The 23,350-nt window shown below is 32.3% G+C and overlaps 1 protein-coding gene and 1 long non-coding RNA gene across 7 annotated transcripts in view; one reads left to right on the top strand and one right to left on the bottom strand.

Annotated features, from left to right (window-relative positions):
* The window catches only part of LOC143223218 (tyrosine-protein phosphatase 69D-like), a 337,627-nt gene that overhangs the window by 7,041 nt on the left and 307,236 nt on the right, over window positions 1-23,350 (bottom strand). For all 5 annotated transcript variants that reach the window (XM_076450864.1, XM_076450865.1, XM_076450868.1 and 2 more), the window contains 8 exons: window positions 19,780-19,915; window positions 16,392-16,541; window positions 15,973-16,066; window positions 15,522-15,598; window positions 15,179-15,310; window positions 14,683-14,805; window positions 12,120-12,286; window positions 11,051-11,186 (listed from right to left, as the gene is read on the bottom strand). In XM_076450864.1, coding sequence (XP_076306979.1) covers window positions 11,051-11,186; window positions 12,120-12,286; window positions 14,683-14,805; window positions 15,179-15,310; window positions 15,522-15,598; window positions 15,973-16,066; window positions 16,392-16,541; window positions 19,780-19,915 — 1,015 coding nt within the window. The remainder of the gene's footprint in view (window positions 1-11,050; window positions 11,187-12,119; window positions 12,287-14,682; window positions 14,806-15,178; window positions 15,311-15,521; window positions 15,599-15,972; window positions 16,067-16,391; window positions 16,542-19,779; window positions 19,916-23,350) is intronic.
* The window catches only part of LOC143223221 (uncharacterized), a 47,438-nt gene that overhangs the window by 13,751 nt on the left and 10,337 nt on the right, over window positions 1-23,350 (top strand). For both annotated transcript variants that reach the window (XR_013012755.1, XR_013012756.1), the window contains exon 4: window positions 21,554-21,704. This is a non-coding gene — a long non-coding RNA (uncharacterized LOC143223221). The remainder of the gene's footprint in view (window positions 1-21,553; window positions 21,705-23,350) is intronic.

The raw sequence follows: 23,350 nt of genomic DNA, 5'->3' as shown, positions 1-23,350 counted from the left end.
AACTACAAGTTACTGTACATTATTTACTATATATAGTTACTTATCATCAATTTAATAATAAGAAAATATTACCAGTTTATGGCAGAGACTAGAGGATTAAAATCAAATTGAAAATTATGAGCAATACAACTTTAAAAATATTTATTTAACTGAAAGGATTTAAATATGCATGTTTTGGCAAGGAATTTAGATACCTGTCATATATACATATGTATAGATTACACAGAAAGACTGATTTACAATTTTAACAAACACGTGTTTCTTCTGCTGGATTGGTAGTGCCAAAGTAACCCAAATAATTACACTTATGGTTATTAGTAATGCAATAACACTTCTGACTATCAGTATCAAAATCTATTAAAGAAGTGGGTATATACACAAAATATTCATGAGCTGAGAAATAATATAAATAATAATATTTATTAACAGTATCAGCCTAGATAAAATGGTCTTTATTCATGATAATAGACATGTTTATTAAATATTACTTCTAGTTTTCAAACAAAATACAGTTATTTCCTATTTAGGTTCAGTGTAACTAAGATTATGAGATACCTTTGTAAAACTCCTGATGTGTAAAAAAAAAAATCTGTAGTATATATTCCTTTCAAATTTAAAATTTATATTACATTTCCATGAAATACATTCACAAAAGTTCCAGAGATAGTTCTGTTACTGTTTTGGAACATAATATGTAGAAAAAACATAATACATACAACTGTAATGACATATTGACTACTGAATCTTTATATAAAAATACTTAAAGACTTCAAAATGTATCTTTTAATTTATGTTTCACTAGTGAAAATTAAGTAGGTAGGTAAGTTAAAAAAATCTCCATTTTGTTTTATGAACAGAGGGCTTGAAAAAGATAATATATTACATTAATATTCTGAAGCTTTACACAGTGAATCTAATATCAAATTTGCAACTTTATATTGTTCATCAGTTCCATGGACTGAAATGTACATATTTTGTACAAGAACTTACGTGTTTTCCTACATGTCTAAACAACTTACAGGAAGCAGTTAGGATAAATACATGCTGATCAACCTAAACCAGTGTTCCAGTACAATAAAAGTGCAGAGTTGCAAAGTATCACTCTGAGACTCTGATATTTATTGAATTAAGAAATTTTGAAATGTTCCCCTAAAAATGGAATGTATATTAATAAAAATGGCTACTTTTGAATATGTAATACAAGAAAATTACCCACACCCAGTGACAGAAAAAGTTAATATATCAGTACAAATTACTTCATGGAGTATTTTTTATAAAAAGGTTAACTGTGTTGCACTTTTTCTTACACTAAGAGCCAAAGCTCTGAGTTACTTATACTGCTCACTGTGCAAAGTAATTTTTTAGAATTTTAGTCATGTTAAAATGTCACCAAACAATAACATAAAATAAATTTACATTTTTATTCTGTGAGTTTCATCAAAATTTTAAATATGAATGATAGTGTGATTAATTCCTAATAACTCAGTGTAAAATATTCTGCTTGCAAAAAAAAATGGCATCATTGTTATTCCAGCCCATCATCTCAGAAGTGAATGTTGAGTTTTGTTTGTGTGCACAGCATTTCAAACAAGATGAATGCTCAGTCAGATACCAGTTCACAATGTATACAAGATAATGTAATCTAGATTTCAAAGGTTACAATGGCAGTAGCATTTGTAATGATTGATATTATTTCAACCATGCATAAAGTTGAACATAGAAATTAAAGTTGTAATTTAATAAAAGTTTCCAGTTTAATTCCATTCCTTGTTTCTGCATTATCATAAGATTTAGGTAATTAGTGGTGTTTACCAATTGATTAATCTAAAAAATGATAGAAACTAAGGTTATACTAGTTTCATAAGTTTTTGAACTCCTGAAATATTCTATCATGGTATTGGAACCTAGATTACTTTTTATTTTACTTTCAAATTACCCTTTGTTTTGTATGAAAAACATCATTTGAAGGTTGCCATTTATGCATATTATTAGAACATTTTTCTGATAGAAAAAATATTTTGACACACAAAATATTTTTTTTAAAGATAACTTGAACATTTATCACATGGAATTGGTTGGTTGGCACTTCATGGCTGAAAGCAATTAGGCTATCTAAAATTATTAAAATTTGTAAAAAGGAATCATGTTAAAACAAAACAAAGTCTGATTTTTGAATTAAAAACTTATATAGTGTTAAAAAGGCCAATGGCCCTTGAAAAATTAAAAACATTTGTCAGGTGGATAGTGTCACCAAAACTTGTCTAAAATAGTAGCATTGTGCAGAGTCGTAATGAAGGCAAAACAGAAAGATGTGGACTATTGTGATTTGAATGCCACACAAACTACACATTGGTGCTTCAGTCCCTTATAAAAGTAAATGAGTTAATAGACTGTGACCAATACGTAGTCTAGTTAGGAAAACTTCCCTTTTCCGATCCTTATGGAAACAAGACAGCCAATGTCCAATAGAGGATTTTATGTGGAAATGTTAATTATCACAATGCTCACTTCAAGTCTGCTGCCAGCTGGCACAGAGCTGAGCCTTGAATACAAGACCACAATACATGCATGGAACAGGCATTGGAGTGATAATGCCAGAGCAGACAGATTTAGTTGCAGTGTCTGTAAGCTTGTTCCTGCAAATACCAACATGGCGTGGTATCCAGAAGAAGTAGAGAAATGAGCTAGTCAGTGAGAATGGGGTGAGAATTAATGTGAAGCAATTCCAGGGCCAACAGAAAGTAAAGTGAGTCAATATAAATAGTACAATTCGAGTACTGCTTAGTCTCTATGTGATACAGTGCAAGAGAAATTGTGTACGGTTTATCAGTGAACACAGAAACTGTAGAGGGGATTCTGTGTGCAACCACTAAACCACAACAAACCATGGCAAAACCCACATAGTCACCTAATTTCAAACCATCCATATAAATGAGAATGGAAGGATGGTTCTAAAGATGTTCAGTAAATAGAAGACAATACTTCCAATCGGGAGTATCTGCCTTTCTCAGTTGACCCAAATAAAGGTCACACTTGGGGATGGTAAAAAAGCCACAGTGGGATGGGCTGACCAGTGGATATAGTAGTGTTATCCAAGGACAGACCCAATTCATCTAACTGTGCCAGGATATGAAGGCCAAAAGAAACAATGGCAGATTGTCTGTTCTGAAAAAGCATGGCCCACTGAGGAAGGAAAACACAATCCCAGGTGGGATGGTGTTGTAAGTTTTGCAGCATGTAATAAAGACAGTTGCAACTGGCATAGATGTAGAGGAGATTCATAAGACTCTGTGTACAAACTCTTGACTGGGAAAGTGTGGGAAGCACCCAGGTAGAACCAAAGCCCCTGATGATGAACAGGGTCTACCATCCTCAAGGCTAAAGTCCTGGGAGAGCCAAAAACCTGAGATTTATAGTTCAGTTTTGATTGAATGAAGGCATGATAGATATTTAACATAGAACATTGAACCACTCCCCCAAGATGTGGAAGAAAGGACATGGAAGATGTTCAGCACCCTTGTACACTTGACTCATAGCTGCTTGACGTGTGGTATAAAGGTCAGCTCACAGTCAAAGACAAACCCCAACAACTTTGCCTCGGGACCACAGGAAGCACAACTTTAACAACATGGAGTTCAGGATTGGGGTGAATGTCCAGTTTGGTAGCAAAAGTGCATGCAAATGGTTTTGGAGAAAGAAAAGTTAAAACCATTTGCTGTGGTCCACTTCAGTAAATGACTGAGGGCAGTCTGTAGCTGCTGGTCAATAAACCTCATATTCAACGAATGATGCAAGATGTGGAAATTGTTGGTATAGAGCCTATTTGCAATGGTAGGGGGGAATTGCCCTCAAAGATAGAATTAATCTGTATACTAAAAAGTGTAACATTCAAGACACAGCTCTAAGTAACTCCAACTTCCTATCGGAGAGAACGTGAAAGTGTCGAACCCACAATAAACTTGTTATCACCTTCCAATTAAAAACATTTTAATAAAATGGGCAAATGGCCATGCCTGCAACCCATATGAGTAGAGGTCTCAGAAAATGCCATTCCTCCCCACAGTATTGAAAGCCTTCTCTAGGTCAAAGAATACTGACACAAGATGTCATTTGAAAAAGGCTTCTATGATTGATGTTTCAAGTAAAATCAGGTGGTCCATGATGGAGCACTGCTAATGAAACCACACTGGGTGTGTGAGAAGAGATTGTTTTGATTCAAGGACCCAAACAAGACCAGCATTACCCATCCTTTCCAAGACCATACAGAGACAGCTAGTCAAAGTAAATGGATATGAAGAAATCTTGGTATCTATCTCAGGCTTAGGGAAAAAAGAGGGCAATAGCCCAGCATCAAGCACAAAAAGAATGTTCTCCTGCAAGATCCAGTTAAAAACAACCAGAAGAATAGCAAGAGAAGCTGGAGAGAGGAATGGTGCAGTATCTTGTAATGAATATGATCTGGTCCAACTGATGTACTGCTAGACTGATGAAGAGCAAGTTTGAGTTCCACCAGTATAAAGGGGTGATCATAGTCATAGAGATGATCAACTCAAAAGGAAAAATGCAGTTTGCTCTACCCAAATCTTGATGGCTAAGAAGGTGGAGGATGAAGCAGAAGTGCTAGATACTTGGCAAAAGATTTTGGCTAGAGTATCATCAATGCCCTGGGAATCAGCAACTTTTTAGCCATCAGAGAGCAAGATCAATAGTAGGACAGAATTATACTGCCCACTGACCTTCACAATCATGTTCAATATGACTTTGGAACACGTGGTTAAAGAGATGCTGGGTGTGAACTTAATCCAAGATTCTTTTTGGCTTTAGCGTCTTACCAGCTAAGCACTGCACGAGCCCGCTGAAAAGTGATGCAGTCTTAAAGTGTGGGACACCTACAAAAAGTATTCCATACTTGTTTTTGAGCCTTCCATGCCATGTAGCAGGTAGGATTCCACTGTGGATGAGGATACATGTGGAAAATGTATTAAGAATACACTGAGCAGCTGCCTGGATAATACAGTCAGTCACTGCTGTTATGCAGACGATGACAGGATCAAGTTCCGAGAGAACAGTGAAAGAGAGCACGTGGGTTGAGTGGCATTGACCATGGCCACTTTTTCTCAAAATGACAGGAAAATGATTACTGACCCGTAGGTTACTGTCAACCTTCCTTGAAAAGTGAAGGGGAGAAGACAGGAAGATCAATAGCAGTAGGTCCATGAAAGTAAGCATAGACACCAGTATTGAAGAAAGGTTGTGATCCAATCAGTAACTTACTATCAGTTATTCCCCAAAGGGGATTATGTTAATTAAAGTCCCCCAGGATTAAAAAGGAGAAAGCAACTGTTCAATGAGAGCATCAAAGTCTGATTGATCATAGGTCTCTCAAGGAGACAGGTAAAGAGAACAAACAGTTCCACAGTATCAATGCTATCACTTTTACTTCCATGGAACCTGCCCTGGGTCGAGTGGGCAGGTCTTTGTCATTAGAAGATGATTCCAGTGACTGAGGACATGAGCAAATAGTCATTCTGCATCTTGGGGCTGGAGAAGAAGATGGATGCAAGGAAATGCTTGAACCCCAAACAAAAGAGTGGATTTGGGGATCTGCTGGAAGGAATGGTAAGGACAGAGATGGGTGTTGACATTGACTCATCAACTTTCTTGACCATAAAGGGCAAAAGGACTTTTCACGTGGCTTGAAAATGATTTTTTCAGAGGCACGGAAAGATCTGTCTGCAGTCCCTCTGTAGCAGTGAACAGGAGTGCAGCAGCATATGTCAGAGATGGAGTGGTGGACAGTAACTTTTGAGCTTTAGGGGAAGAAATGTTGTGAACTATTTTCAAATGCTGTACCTCTTTTTCTTCCACCCATCTAGGGCACAAACAAAATAAGATGGATGAGAGTCACTACAATTAATACAATGAGGGTCCATTTTGCACTCACAAGCATCACAGTCCTTGCCACCACAACAAGCACATGTCAAGGAACCATGGCACAATGTTTCTGAGTGACCAAACTGCAAACATCTGAGAGGGTTTGGAATATATGGCCATACTTTTCAATTTATATAACCTGCTTTGATGGTAGCAGGTGGACATGGTGATGTGAACATCAAAATTAGGACACCGGTTGGCATCATAATTCCATCTTTGTGAGTGGATATATGCCTCACTGCAGAAACTCCTTGGGAGGAGAAACCAGTAAGGATCTTTGACTTGGGGATGTTATTTAAATCCCTCTCAACAATAACTCTTTTTTGATGAATTCAAATTAGTATGGAGAGTAACTTCAATGTGTATATCCCCAATAGCCTTTGAATGTGAGAGGAGCTCACTATGTTTTGGGGTGGGTGTTTCCACCAAGATGTCCCTAAAATGTAACTTTTTGACTGATTTTGGAAAGCCAGCAAGCTACTCTAGTCCCTTCTGAATAAAAAAGTGAAACATTTTTCCTAAAGACATGTCTGATAAAGAATGTACTATCAGAAAATGAGGGTATAGGTGTTGAAGATTGCTATTCAGAATCTTCAAGATGTGGTTATTTACCTATGGTCTGTTTTTTCACTATTTTAATTTGGAGGATCTATAATAAAGAAGGAACATTTTGGTGCCCACTGACCCCACCCACCATGGAGCCCTATGAAAGGATGTACTACAATGTCAAACAAGGACACTGTAGCAATGCTAGGGTTTTGTGAGCACTATACCCAAACATCAGCATCAGACACAATGTCCATAACACTTGTTGAGAATGCCTAATGCTGGTACTCAGTTGACCCTAGCCCAAGCAGATCAGCCAATTGACTCTGGGGGGCAACCCTAAGACCTTTTGTCTTCAGAAATTTAAGACCAACATGGTGTGCTAGGGTCAAACCCCTCAATCAACAGGATGGGGAACACATGGGTGAATGTTTAGGTCCCAGAGGAGGTAAACTGAAAGTACAGAACCTTCTTTGGGAGGTCCACTCAACATGTGCAGGAATTCACACTGAGGGAATTGCATGGAAAATGAATTGCTAATTTCATCAGATGGCCACACAGTTCCCTTTTTTTTTTTTTTTTAAGTATGCAGTAATCCCCCACTGATCTTGTGCAAATTAAATATAATGTTTAATTATTTAATATTTATAATTTATCAAATTTTACTATCATCAATAATGGTAATAGTTTTATTCAAAATACATCACAATTAAAAATAAAAATAATTAAACAGTCAATCAGCTAACTTGTTTATCTACATTGTTTGCATAAGATAAACATAAAAATCATATTCAATAAAGGCCTGACTCACCACAGTTGTCTACCATACTCACTTATCAAATAACTTCAATAAGCTTATTTGATCTGATGATGATTTGATTTCACTTGGTGAAAACAAAATAAAAGCAACTCATGTTTATAAACACCACAACTCACAAAAGCTATATCTGTAGAAAAAAATTAAAAACATTCATTTCAAATAAAAAACTAAACATTAAGATGTCTTTACTAAGCCTTAAGCAACCTCCACAACTCACAAAAGCTATATCTATAAAAAAATTAAAAATATTCATTTCAAATAAAAAACTAAACATTAAGATATCTTTACTAAGCCTTAAGCAACCTCCAGTTATGTGACCTTTATGATCTATATCTTATATGTATGTATTCTTGTGTTTAAGTAAGTTAATGCCTGATGATGAGAAAACCTCTACTAATATTGCACATTAGTTAAACCTGTAATAGTTTTCTTTCTTAACTAGTCAATCCCTCTAATTTGCAAACAAAATAGACATTTACAGAAAGCAAAAACTCTTAAACTTGTATATCACTGCACAACTATTTTTTGAAAAGTTTTTGCCGATTGTGACAGGTACCTGGTGGATATCCACAAATATAGTTTTGGTTTTGCTTCATCACATAGGAACTCTGAGAAATAGACAGTTAACTGTTTACCGGCAATAACGTACTTAATTGCGTTTATGTTTCTGATATGCTATTAATTTCAACATAATTAAAAGTGTTTTGCTCCTGATTTTCGTTTGTATTCAATATACTGTGCATCACGTTGCAGTGTCCAACAGTAGTCAGCAAGCATTGATGGATTCCAGTTGCCCTAATATCGTTTTTCCATTGTAGCAATGTCTTGGTGAAACTGAAGATTTCGATGAAACGATACATGATGGGCAAATCTGGATGTGATTTTTTGTGATCAGCAGCCAAAAATTTATAAGGAACACCCAACAGTGTTCAATAAGCAAAAATTTTGTTGTGCAGTGTATTCACTCTGCTATGATATGACAGTCTATGTTTTGCTCCATCTAATCATATTAAAGCTTTTTTTACAGCTTTTATCAAAGCTATGTTTTGTTGTAAATGACCAAATTATTTTGTTGAACCATAACTAGGTGACAACCAAGGTCTGTATAAAGACTAAGGGAATTGCTTTAAAATGAAGGAAAGATTAATATATTTTCAAGGAGTGACAAGTTTTTAGCAGAAATAGTCATGCTTTGAGATGGACAGAAATATTCTAAAAAAAGTCAAAAAATGGGTTGTTTACAGGCAAACATTCTTCAAAGTAATGGAAAAACAAATATATGTTTTAAAAATTTTTCTTCATGAATAACAATAAATAAATCTCAGAAAATATTTATTACATTTCTTAGTTAAAAGCATTGAAATATAGTTAGAATTAAGTTTTAAAACTTACTTCAAATCTTTTCTCAAAAATATTTACAAAGTGGCAAAAACAAACGATAAGTCAGAGGAAACCGTGTCTTTAAATTTTAGGTACAATGATATAAGGTAAATTACTTTTTAATCCTAAACTTTGTACATGAAAAGGTATCATATACACAAACTGCACAACTGCATTGCTTATTCTTTAGAAACAATGAAAACTTATTCTTCTTGTCAGTTACCTGTTGCACCAACATTGTGTACATATTTGTTACTCATGACAATGGTGCTACAACTTGCATTTATAGTGACAAACCACTGCATTAGCATACACAAATCATTCTTATAAAGTGTGGTTGGCTCTCTCCATAATTTTGATTAGTTGATTATTTAAAAATATTAACTTAATTTCAATTTTAATTAATCCTTTGGCATACACAATACATAATATCCTTTAATCAATTAAATTGCTTAGCTACTAAACAAAATTTTATTTAATGTTTAAATACATAAACTGTTAGATAAATGCAACATTGCATAAGTAAGGAATAGGGAATTATGTCTGATTTTAATATGGTCCACATATTTAGTGTAGTGTTAATATAATGAGGATATATCACAATGCCAGGACCCAAAGTGCCTTTGAAACTATATTTTTCATTATAATAAAATGCTCAATCTGCTGGCCATGATTACACTATTTCTCAAAACCCCAATTTCCAACATAATAAGCTACTGCAGAAAAAAACAGAGTTAATCTTAGTTCATATATTCGATAAACTTTTCAGACTTGCTACTTTGGATCTCAGAATGGCTGGTATGGGTATTAAAACTTTTATTGATAAGGAGAGAATAATGTTTCGACCTTCCTAGGTTGTTCTCTCCTTATCAATAAATGTGTTAATACCCATATATCAGCTGTTCTGAGATACATTTTTATTTCAAGTAGGTTTCTCATCATCAAGACTCTCTATTATATACAGACTTCTAACCAGACCATTAAATTTACATTGGAAAATGTAACAAAGATGGTACATAGTTAAATGAAACTGCTGTAATCTGAGCTTTTTAGGTTATCCTTCTCATTAAAAAAGATACTAATTTAGAGATTTGTCTCATAATACTTCATCATATTTACCATGCAATTATTAACTTGTTAACAGTACCAAGAAAAAACCCAGTTATGAAGCAATGGGTTTTTGAGCTTAAGATCACTCTGCTTTTTGAAACACTGTGTCCTTTGTATTGTTTGACAATATCACCATGAGCATATCCTCCATAATATAGAGCTGCAACATATTTCTAAAACCATAAATCTACCATGGTAACAGAGCATTGCTGAATTGTCAGTGAAGTGGTAAACACATTGATTATGGTGCTATAAATTGTTTCAGTGCCACACAGCATAGCATCTGCACAGAATACCTCAATTTTCAGTGCCACACAGCATAGCATCTGCACAGAATACCTCAATTTTAAGTGCCACACAGCATAGCATCTGCACAGAATACCTCATGTTTCAGTGCCACAGAGCATAGCACCTGCACAGAATGCCTCATGTTTCAGTACCACACAGCATAGCACCTGCACAGAATGCCTCATGTTTCAGTACCACACAGCATAGCACCTGCACAGAATGCCTCATGTTTCAGTACCACACAGCATAGCACCTGCACAGAATGCCTCATGTTTCAGTACCACACAGCATAGCACCTGCACAGAATGCCTCATGTTTCAGTGCCACACAGCATAGCATCTGCACAGAATGCCTCATGTTTCAGTGCCACACAGCATAATATCTGCACAGAATACCTCATGTTTCAATGCAAAACAGTACTGAGCTCACTTATATAATGATTATTCTCTGAAAGAATTTTCTGTTTTCTGTATATGAAGGGATAAAAATTTGCACAAAACTAATTAAATATGGCAAGAAAAAAATGCAAAATTTGTCATGAAAAATAAAAATAAAATAAAGGCTTTTAAGAAGCTTCTCAAAAACCAGCTAAGAATAATAATAATAATGTAAATATGTAATGTTACTAATAGCTCATATACTGCATAACTACATTTCTGCTGAAATCAGTGAGATGTCATAAGCATCTTCTGAGCATAAAAGCATATTCCCACAAGAATTTCAGGAACCCTGGCATTTTATACTTTGATAACTTACAGAAAAGATCACTTTAGCTGAAGCTAAACTACACAAAGATATGCATGTACATATATTATAGAAACTTAATTATACAATTTGAATACATTATTCAATGGTATCATTTCAAATGCAATTAAAAAAATAAAATTTGTTTTTCATTATAACTACACTTTTGTATAAAAAAGAAAATACAAATATACAATTAGATAGTTTCATATAATAACTGGCACTCACTATTGTTTGGAGCATACACTGACGCTGAGAACGGGTGTGACGTGCAGCTTGGAAGACGTCAACTCTTCCTTCTAATTTCAACTGTTGAATGAGCACACTTAAAGTGACATAGATGCTACTCTTGTCTCCTCCACCACTGAAAGCAACAAACATTAGTTATTTCTTCAGTGTGGTAATATTTGTTTTTTCTCTTTATTTTCTAAGTAAAATATTAGAAATGATATTACATAACTTTCAAAATTACATTCAAATTATTAATTAATATCCACTGAAATAATATTTTAAAATGTAATTATTTAAAACCTGGTGTAATACATTTATAACTACAAAAAAACAACAAAAACAAGGACAACTTACACAGCAATGGTTTTTCAACTAGCTTAAAAGTTTTCATAATCAAATATTATCCTATAAGAATTGATAAAGATTATTCAAAGAAACATACTGGTATCAGAAATATTGTGTAAACTTACTGTTTTATATCAAATAAAGTACACAATTACTTTATCATAATGCATACTACTTTTATACATGCATAAAAGTTATTAGTTTATAAGAGATAAAACAGCAAGTTGTATCTAATAATACTTCTAAATAATAAATCTTAAGTCATTCCTTGACTTATTACTTTGCACACATTATTTTATGGACCAAAAAAAATCAGCTATTATGAAATTTAGCATATTCATAACAATAATAAAATATATATTTCATTTTGAGATTTTTTGTGGAATAAAAAAAAACCCAAAAAGTGCAAATAAAAGCTTGTTCATAAAGACAAGTCATATAATTAAAGTTATACAATTTTTTTGTCAATTGAACACATCTCGATGAAATAAAATGAGTTAATGCAAAGACTAGTGACATTTATCCATATTAAAACTACTTTTGTTCAACCATCAGTGAAAAACCTTTCCAAGCAATAACCTGTTCTTTGATGTATGTCACATTTTTAAATGCTGCATACAACTTGTAAAGAAATGGAACATCATTATAATATTTTATTCAATACAGCTATAATTTCAATAGTTAATAACTAAACATGCTGACATATCATTTTAAACCTTACCTGCAATGTACTGTAATGGGACTATTGTTAGCATCCAAATTTTGAGTTAACTGTACTTCTTCTATCAACTCTACAAGGTTTAAAGTGTTTTCTGGCACTGCACTTGAATTACCTGAATCTGACCATTTCAGATATTGATAATGAGTCACAATATGGTTGTCATTATTCTGTTAAAATTATAAAAAAAAAAAAGTTAAGATTGGTTTACTATATTAAACACACACAAACAAATAAGAAATCAACAACACAAAATGGTGTCTTAACAGTTTACACATTATGAGTATTTAACTACAATGAAGGGAAAAACAGTATTTTTAATTGGCTAACCTTAATTCTAAAACCTATTTTCTGTTTTTATGATGAGAAAATGATCTTCTGTTTAGGCTTTTGCAAATAAAACAAAAAATATTACCATAATCCAATTGATTACCATTCATTTAATTCTTCCCATATGGGCTCAGTTAATTTAACTAGCCTTGTAACTACCAGGTAATCATATGAAGCTATGTATACTATCTTTTAATGTAGTAAGTGCACATTCATGAAATTTGGCAAACTTTAAGCAATAATTAAAAGTATTTCCTACACATCAAAAATCAGTGTTTTAATTACGTGTTCTTATTAAAAAATATTCTGTGAAATTACATGACTCAGACTCTAACTAGTCTAAGTACAGGATGATTTTCATGTTAAACCTAACAAAACTTTTTTTATATTCCAGTTTTCAAATTTCATTTACATGATCTATAGAACCTTTTAAATGAATCAAGTTTGTTTCAGTAAATACACTTTATCTGTTATTTCCTCAACACTAATGGTATGAGAATTCTGTCCATTTGATCAACCTTGCTATCACCACATACAAATACAGATTTAAATTATCCATTTTTTCTTTCTAGAATGACCTCAAACTGTAACAGAAAATGACGACCATTTATACTAAACAGCATAAGGCTCATAAACATCTATTATTATTCAATCCTACTGAGCTTTGAATTATGTCTAAGTACAAAACCATCTAACAAGCTGTAAAGAACATGGGAAATGCTCAGTTCAAGTTATGGTATTATGTAGGACATATGCAGACTCCACAGAGAAATTTTTTAACTTTTTACCTTTATGTTTTATTACATAGCTTAATAACTTTCTATATTACATTTTACTTATTATTATAACAATAAATAAATATATACATAAAAAAAAAAAGAAATTTTGTATTTATATAGGGCTTTTTGGTTGTTTTTTTTTCTCTCAGAAGCCTGATGAAACTTAACCCTACATTGTTTGTAAAAATGGTAAAAGTACATAAAATAAATTTTACCTGTTTCAAGTATGCAAGCAATTAAGAGCACAAAATAATAACACATACAAAGCATACAATATCCTATACTTATAACTTAACCATCTTTCTAACTGAGGTATAACTTCCTTAAAATAATTCACACACTGTTGTTGGAATGAGTTCCTCTTATTAGGAAAATCAATAAATTAAAACCTTTTCTTTCTGTTGGTTATAAATAATCCAAAATCAAATACAGGAGAGAATTTTCAATATTACCTGAAAGACAGTATATTACAGAATGGTGCAACAAGCGTGTTTGACTTTCTGATTTATATCTCCATAAACCAAGATTGGAGGTTATAAAACTAGACTATGCCTAAGTATTATATATACTATAAATGAATAATTAATTTAAATTCAGGACATCACATAAGTTTGATGGGAAAAGAGGCAATTCAGATTGAACAAGATCACATGATGCAGGCAAGTAAAGACTGAAAATAGTTTAATTAAATTTGAAATGCAACTCTGTAAAAAGTTGTGAAATTCACATCTTGACATACCCACATTTAGATTTCAAAACATTAAAACCTTGTACACAACTTAGTTTATAGATATAAAATTGAAACATGTTTTAGTAGTAATAGATATAAACAAAATAACATGCAGAAATGTTTCCTGTGGTGAAATCATGAACTAGCCTGAATGTTGGAACAATTATGAGCACTGAATATTGATAGATTACTGTGAAATTTTGATGTTTCATTTACAATAATTGTCACTAACTTCCAGTCTTCTAGTTCTTCTGGATGAGCAGGTTAATCCAAGAAAATTTTAATCAATATAGTGTAAAAAATAAAATACAGTGTTAACAATGCTTACCATAATTCTGATTTGTTGTGACATAAATCAAATTATACTTTCTCAACTTTATCCAGTTCATTCTCACACAGTTATTGTGAAGAAATTTGTCAATATGAAGTTGTCTTAACCACAACTATATCTATTGCATCTCAGCCAAGAATGAAGAGCACTGGTATTGGGCAAAAGTCCTTATCAGAACTAAACACAGCAGATATAATGTGGTTGAAATATTATTACACACTCTTTTTTTACTTTCACTAAAACTTTAATAATGAGATAAAACACAAAAAAGAAAAGTTTTGACTTAGCTTACAATTATCATATAAGTAAAGTTTTTAGAGCGAATAAACAAAAACCAAAAATTCATGTTTATCAAAATCATGGTAAAAATCAAAAACCTGTTGAGGTATATTTTACCTTGGTATTTGTTACGAGAAATTTTCTTTGGATGAATAAATCTGTTTTTACTTCTATCTGGAATGTAACTTTGATGTAATCATACTCTTTTTCTTCAGATGGCCAGTAATGTGGACAGTTTGTCTGAAAAATAACAACAACAATAAATAAGTATAACAAATTAGTTGGTCATTAAAAATATATTGACTATTTAATTAGTGTCTTTAGTATCTTTTTTCCTGGTTTTTGTAGCTGAAAATGTACAGTACACAGTATATGGTTCATTAAGACAAGTATAAAGTTTTCAATACTAACCACTTGAAGAGTCAATAAACCAAGTGTATAAGTTTAATAATAATAAAAAATTTAGTCTTGGGTTAACATCTAGTTATACACACTTTATATATATATATATATTTTCTGTTCTTCATAGAAAAAATAATTGGTAAAACAGTTTCAATAATTAGGTTTTATTTCAATATGTTATTTATTAAATTATTTAAATTACTTAAAGTACCTGTCCTTCTCCTACGTCTGACAGAACCACAACAACTTTAATGTTATGTTCTTTAATCATCCTCCAGAAATCAGTTTGTGTATTTTCTAAAGGATCCTGAGTAACAATGAAGGATAAAGATCGATCATAGCCCTAGGGGTAGACAAAAGTATTATAGAAACCTTAAGTTGTTACTAAAAGCTTCAGGTCTGTGACTATGATAGTTTACATGGTAATAACGGATACTACACATTTCTAATCAAACAGTCCGTTAACTTTACTTAAAAATAAAAACTGATTACAATTGAAATTTTAAATGTAATAACATATGGTTAGACAAAGCAAAAAGAACATTAATTCTCACCTCAATGAAAGATGCATTGATGTAAGTACAGTGGTCTTTGGAAGCACTTGGGGGAAGTATTACACGATTTGTATCATCTGCAACAAATATTGAACATCATTAAATATATGTAAAACAAATAAAAAATCAGCTTTATAATCATCATTTAACCTGCAAAACATTTTATTTAAATACAAGTCAATACTGTTTTAACATATTATGAAAGCTTCAACAAATGCTGACATTCCTAAAGCAAGAAAATAAAATAAAAGTTGTTACTCATAAAGGTATCATTTTATATGATTAGAACACATTTATAGTTCAGAATATTTAGTTTAAACAAATTATTAATTATTTTACCCAATATTTAAATTCTTTCTACAGAAAACTTTTTAAGAGTAAGATAAATTCTTAATAAAAATGTGCTGTACAAGAAAAATTAATCATTTCTAAACAGATGTTACAAACTTACAAGGTATGATAAAATTATATCTATTCTTGTTCACATTAATATCCATTGTTCCAACACATAAAGTCTTGGGATCTTCAATCACATCTCCAAGTTTCTAGGTAGGGAGTAAAAACAACAACACAAATTCCACAGATATTTTTCATGTTTAGTTCAGTTTCATAATAAACGTATAAAAAAAAGTTATGACATTCTAGCTTAATTCCAACTTAAAGTCACAATTACATGCACTGAGTGAATAATTGAAAATTTTCTATAAGTATTTATTGAGAAAAAATTTCCAGAAACTAGTAGATTAATCTCAAATTATTTTCTACAATCTCTCATTCTACATTTGAAAAATAATATATAAGGATACAACTTTAGAAACTGACAGGACACACATAGACAATGTAAAATACAGATCATTGTTGCTTCCTTACTTTGAATTCCAACTCTAATCCTGTACTTTCAGATATGCTTGTTTTTCCTTTCAGTAATGCATAATGATCCCTTAAGTGTCTCATCTCTATCTCAGTGTCACCAAACTGAGCATGCTCCATTAAAGCTCGATAAACAAAAATATACTGTTTCTGTAGGGTTGAAAAAAAAACAAAAAATTAATATTTTAACCAAAATCCATATCCTAACTTCACAAATTCATAGTAATGTATGCATTAGAAATATTTTCTGTTTTATATACTAAAAATATAATGTGCTGTGCTATAACTGTGTACTGTATTTTAGGAATTATTTTCTATGTGAAATTAACTGTGTTGTGTATAACATGTGACTAAAAACTAAAATGTAGGTATAAAAGAAACCTTAGAAAACATTCATCTTGTTTACTAAGATATGTTTCACAAATTTAAGCACATTACTCAATTTACATCCAATGAGTTTAGCAATATTTTTAACCCTACAATTGGTAATTTAGGGAATAGAAATTAGTGGCTGTTTTGGTCATTACTTATCTGCCATATGATAAAAAGCACTAAAATTTTCTTTCTATGATAACATGATAAATCAATATTATTTGAATGATAAAAATTTTTTTGTAACACAGGAAAATCTCTGGAAAATTACATTTTCTCATTCAAGAGTTTGGTAAAAGTCCTCCCTCATTTGCAAACTAATTTACCTGCAGAAACCCTGTTTTCATTACTAAACTAAGCAACAAATACAAGAAGAATTGCCAAGTTTACCCTATTCTCAGCTGCAATAATGTTGGAAGGTCTGATGTTTTTATAAAATGTTAATGTTACAGGGATACTGTTGATGTTAAAGAGTGAAGTCATCTAGTAATGTTATAAACCAATCAAAAGAGGGCAAAACAACTGCAAAGCAGAAAGAACAGTAAGAATAGAATATTCTGTCTTCCCATTGTAATCACTTTAATTGTGCTACGTAATTCAATGATCGACATACTTTAACATAAATGATCAGACCTTAACCAATAGAAATTATAAGAAACAGCTGAAGAACATTTACTGTTGTTTCTATTGCAGTTTGTCCTAAAATTATAAGTATGTAGAAATCTTTTTATAGTGCAATTCAAGGTCAAAATGTAATAGTCTTGAGTAAAATCAGTCTTGTTTTTGGAAGACGTTTGATTATTTTGTTTTTGGAATTTAGTGCAGAGCTACATGAAGATTGTCTGTGCTACCTGTTCTTAATTTAGCAGTGTAAGACTAGATGGAAGGCACTCATCACCATCCACTAATGCATTAAAAAACCTTTTGGTACGTAATTTGGATATATCCAAATAAATATCTACACTCACTGACACAAAAAATCAGATTTACCCCACGGCTACAAAAAAATGTTTTCCTATACTGTGATATGAAGAAATATTCCCCTTTACTTGAAACAATCACCAAACTTGCTTGTTTGCTGCCACCTTTGTTCTGTGCTGCAAAACCTGGATGTTTATATGCCTCATTACAAAACTGCCAACTTTTCAGGAACATGTATAGAATTTCTATAAAGACAGCTTTTTATTTCTTGTATATTGTTACATAAATAACTTGTTTTATACTTTGTCATGTTTTGGCCTCTTATTTGACTTAGTTTTGTTATACCATTTATTGGAGAACACTTTTCTTCTAATTTTCATCAGTTGTTTGTTTAAATTATTATTTAAACTCTTGGAATACTCTTTTACCATTTAATAGTGGCACTGACCATCACTTATAATGCCCACACAGCTGAAAGAATGAGCATGTTTGGTGTAACAGGGAATCGATCAAGCAACCTTCAGATTAACAAGTCAAGCTCCCTAACTACCTGGATATGCTAAGCCTAAGACGTTTGATCAACGTCAAATGAGTATCACTTCACATTTTGAAGCAATGTATCATACCCTAAGCACATGTAAAGCTTGCCATGAGAAATTTGATCTCATGGATTTTCTTCAAAGTTACTACCAAAACATATCAATTTGTTTATGAATGACCCCTGATTTTATGTTTAAAAAAAGTAGAGGACAAAAAGTAAATACCTTTTTCTTTTAAATAAAAAGGAAAAACATATTTTAGTATTTGTTACATGCAAAATGCCCAAGATGGCAAAATTTCATCTGTTACTTAGAGACAGATGTAATATTACATCACAATAAGCCTTATAATAATTAAATCATTTCATTCTTTACTAGACTAATACTACCTAAAATGTTATGGTAGGGATGAACCTGTCTTATATTCAGTGATAAATGGTAACTTTTATACTCATTTGGGTCAATAAAAGTAACATGATATACTGTGCCTGATTGTGATGTAATACAGGGTGTTTGGAAAGTCACTGTGCCCTTATATATTTATTAACAGACATGTTTCAATATAGAATATAGGAGGTAAATATGAATGACAATTATAAACAATAATGAAAGTGACCCCCGTTGGCATCAATACAGGCTTGGATTCTTCTTATTTTGTTTCTAAACACCGCTATCAGTTGCTGGCTTGAAATAGACTGAATAGACATATGATTACAAAACTGCACAGTGACTTTCCGAACACCCTGTATTACACCGACTAGCAACTTAACATTTTCAAAAGCAGAAATTGCTGTGTTGATAAAAAGAGCCAATTATTTCATGCAATTTAGTATCTATTAAAAGTTAGTAAATAAAACTGAAAACTTAAGTTGAAACTGTAACTGCTGGTCCAAAATAAAATATCACCAATGCTTCTCTCTTGAGATATTGCTACAAGACCAGTGGACAAAAGCCACATAATGTTTTAAATATCATCACAATGAAGTAATACAATTAATTCTATGAAGATAGTACAGACTTTACTCAAGCCAATCACCATCTCCTTTACTACTCCATATTACAGTTTTGCTTATGTTATAAAAACATTACACAAAAACCATGTTTTCTGAGTTGGATTTAGTAAAATTAATTGCAAAATTAAAATATAATTTTGGTATGATGTTTTTTTTTCATTCTGTTAGGCTAATACTTTTAATATATAAAACTCGAGCACTTTGTAACATTTACATTCATGCATTTTGTTAATAAAAACAAGTAAGCAAACAAAACAAATTCAACATAAACTGATAAAGTAATGCTTTTAAATTTTGACCAAAATGTCCTTTAATTTTATGAGTTTTAAAAGAAAGTACAAATTAAACATTCTGTAATTAATGGGGCAGTTCAATTTTGTAACTCCCATATTTTATCCACTTTTGACAATTACTACAACTTGTATAGACAAAAAGATGGAAATAAAAATCATCCAGTATGACTAACTAAAAACAGAACAGTGTACAAATTACAAATTACTGACTAATGTAAAGAAAGATGTTTTTTATGTGTGCTGAACTGACCAAAGATTGTACAAGGTAATTCCGTGAACGTCTGAGGTTAGAAATGCAGGCATATACATTAACCTGTCCTTCTTCATCCAATTCCTGTAAGAGTGTGTCTATAGCAACAAATGTTCCTGTTCTTCCTACTCCAGCACTGAAATGAAACACATTCAGTAATATCAGTTAAACACTGAGACAAAAAAAAACAGCAAAACACAGACACTCAGGAAGTGTTAAGCAATAAGTACATACGAAGCAAATGTTTAAAACTGGAAAACAAGCAAAGCATGTTTTACAGCAAAAATTGGGTAGATATGTAATTTAACTAATTTTTTGATAGGCAGATGGCATACCCAATTCTGCTCTTGGTTAAAGCCTAACAGATCCAATGAAAGTCTACAAGTGAATGTGAACTCTCAGTCCATAATGGACTTTGTTTTTGAAGCTCTTGTATTGCATTTCAAACATCTTAAAAGTTTTGCAAGTTAGTTTAAGGAGATTGCCCTCCTCCATCTTTTTTTCTGTTAAAAATGTAGAACATACACACAGATTAGTTAAAAATGAGCACATTCTCTGTAAGCAGTTTCAGTAGTGTTCACTCTCCAAGAAAACTGTTTTAGAATAGAGAAAGTGGACTGGAAGTAAAGAGGTGTAGAAGCTGAGTTGAGAAAGTCACCAGAAATGGTAAAGCACTCCTGCACTTCTTGTTCAAAGCAGCCCATTTCACAGTAAAGATGTGGTCAAGATTTCTACTGTCTGAAGTTGGTACATTTAATGCATTAAAAAACCTTTTGGTACGTAATTTGGATATATCCAAATAAATATCTACACTCACTGACACAAAAAATCAGATTTACCCCACGGCTACAAAAAAATGTTTTCCTATACTGTGATATGAAGAAATATTCCCCTTTACTTGAAACAATCACCAAACTTGCTTGTTTGCTGCCACCTTTGTTCTGTGCTGCAAAACCTGGATGTTTATATGCCTCATTACAAAACTGCTAACTTTTCAGGAACATGTATAGAATTTCTATAAAGACAGCTTTTTATTTCTTGTATATTGTTACATAAATAACTTGTTTTATACTTTGTCATGTTTTGGCCTCTTATTTGACTTAGTTTTGTTATACCATTTATTGGAGAACACTTTTCTTCTAATTTTCATCAGTTGTTTGTTTAAATTATTATTTGTTTACTATCTAGTTCAGTTTACAAGGAATATTACTGTCATATAGAGAAAATACAGCTTTTTTTTAATGTATAAAAAACACTAATACAAAGGGTTAAATTTATACTTTATTTTTTGGTAGATAATTGACACTTTTTTTTGAGAATCAACCTGAAAATTAATTATGCAGTGAAAGGGCTGAATAATAATCTTGAACTTTGCTTCTATGGAAAACTGTATTCATCAAGAAGTAAAACATACCTTAAAAACATTTTAAATAGTGAAATACTTCTGTAACACAAGTTAAAGTACTTATTTTAACCTAGTATGTAAATTGGGAGTTAAATGTTGTTAATCAGAAAAGAGCAGGAAACTTTCATAGCAGTAAATCTTTATGAACTGCACTGTAGCTAGATATTTTATTACTACATATTTTGAGAAACAAGTCAATATACTGCAGATTTTATTTACAATATATGGCTTGTAGAATTTTGTTGTGATACAAGTTTTATTCAAACTCAACTATTTACAGTAGTTACTGTAATAATGATATACAGATTATTCTACAAAATATTATTTCTTAGTATATGGAAAAGTTTAATAAGATTGATTTGCTTTTAGACTACTAAGTTAGTATGAAAAGTTTGGCATGGATTGGTCAACTCATTTAGAAGGAGATGCATCCACAGAAAGTTCTTCCTTGATATTGGATTGTTCTGCTGAGCTCGGAGGAGCTGGATCAAGTGAATAGAATACACTATAAAAACTGAAGGTATGATAACTTCAAAATTATATTTTTATGTAATAACATGTAAAACGTCAATTTCTAAGGAACAACTTCATGCAAAAATCTTAGTTATTTCTAAAATACTTTCAGAGACATAATATATAAATGTTTCTTTCTTTTAAAGCATGAGATCTACTTGTTAACCAAAGGTGATAACTTATTGCTACACTTTTTGCAATTAACTTGTATATTTTTGGAGCACTTATAAACTATTATAGACACATTAAGAAAATTTAAATCATAATGTGCATTTAGTGTTTTCCAAATATATAAAAACTTATATTAGAACAATGATAGTACTCTTTGTGTAGAATACGAGGGCTGTTCAAAAAATACGCGGACTGACGTCATAAAACAAAATGTACTTTATTTAGAAGTTACAGGTCTGGGACCCCCTTCAAAGTACTCTCCTTCCCAACGCACACACTTATCCCAACGGTGTTTCCACTTGTTGAAACAGTCCTGCTACGCTTCTTTTGTAATGTCCTCCAGCTCCTTCGTCGCATTTGCCTTAATCTCGGGAATCGTCTCAAATCTTCTTCCTTTCAAGGGTCTTTTGAGTTTGGGGAACAAGAAAAAATCGCAAGGAGCAAGGTCAGGTGAGTGGGGTGGGTGGGGAAGAACAGTGATCGAGTGTTTGGCCAAGAACTCACGAGTTCTGAGGCACAAATTTCGCAGCAACGCGGTGCATCTTCAATTTTTCGGTCAAAATCTCGTAACAAGATCCAAATGATATCCCACACTCTTCAGCAAGCTCCCTGACGGTCAGACGTCGATTTGCCCGCACCAGGATGTTGATTTTGTCAACGTGTGGGTCGTCAGTTTACGTGGAAGGACGTCCAGGACGCTCATCATCTTCAATGGACTGTCGACCATCCTTAAAACGTTCATGTCACTTGAAACATGCCGTACGCTTCATAGCAACATCATCGTAAGCTGTGTTAAGCATAGCAAAAATTTCAGTCGCAGATTTTCCAAGTTTAACACAAATTTTCACAGCAAGTCGTTCCTCCTTCAGGTCATTCATTCTGAAATCTGCCAAACGAAAAAATCGCACTTCACTATAAACCGCGTAGCTAATACACAAATGAAGATATCTGCAATCGGGAAATGGCGTCGTAATCAGCTGATCTGTGCAAACCTAGCGACACCAAGCGGATTTCCCTGGAACCAACTGGAGCCGTGCAATTCAAACAGTCCGCGTATTTTTTTAACAGACTTCGTATGATGTTTAGGCCTGTATACAAGCAACTGCCATTCTGAAAATGATTTAAAAAACAAAAAACTTTGGGTTGTCTTTTTGTCTGTCCAATATAATGGAAAGTAAAGTCACAAGGACTGTTATAAATGGGATTATTTCTTTCCATAGGATGTTATTACAGTTTGGTTTTTACTTAAAATAAAATTTACTTTGCATGTCAGATAGGCAACACATGAAATTAAAAAAAGGCATGAGAAAAACATTGCTTAACAATGTCTATACTCAAGTTGTGTTTTGGGCTGCTATTAAAATTCTTGGAACTGGGTATTTTTGGTATCTCTGTACTTCAATACTCTTATAATCTTTCTTAGAGGGTTTATATACACTCTTCAAAAAAAGAAACGCAAAAAACAAAATTTGAGACAAATTA

Source organism: Tachypleus tridentatus, chromosome 8, assembly GCF_004210375.1.
Source record: "Tachypleus tridentatus isolate NWPU-2018 chromosome 8, ASM421037v1, whole genome shotgun sequence".
NCBI lineage: Eukaryota > Metazoa > Arthropoda > Merostomata > Xiphosura > Limulidae > Tachypleus > Tachypleus tridentatus.
The sequence above is the reverse complement of the archived record's forward strand: the minus strand, read 5'-3'. Positions and strand labels throughout refer to the sequence as shown.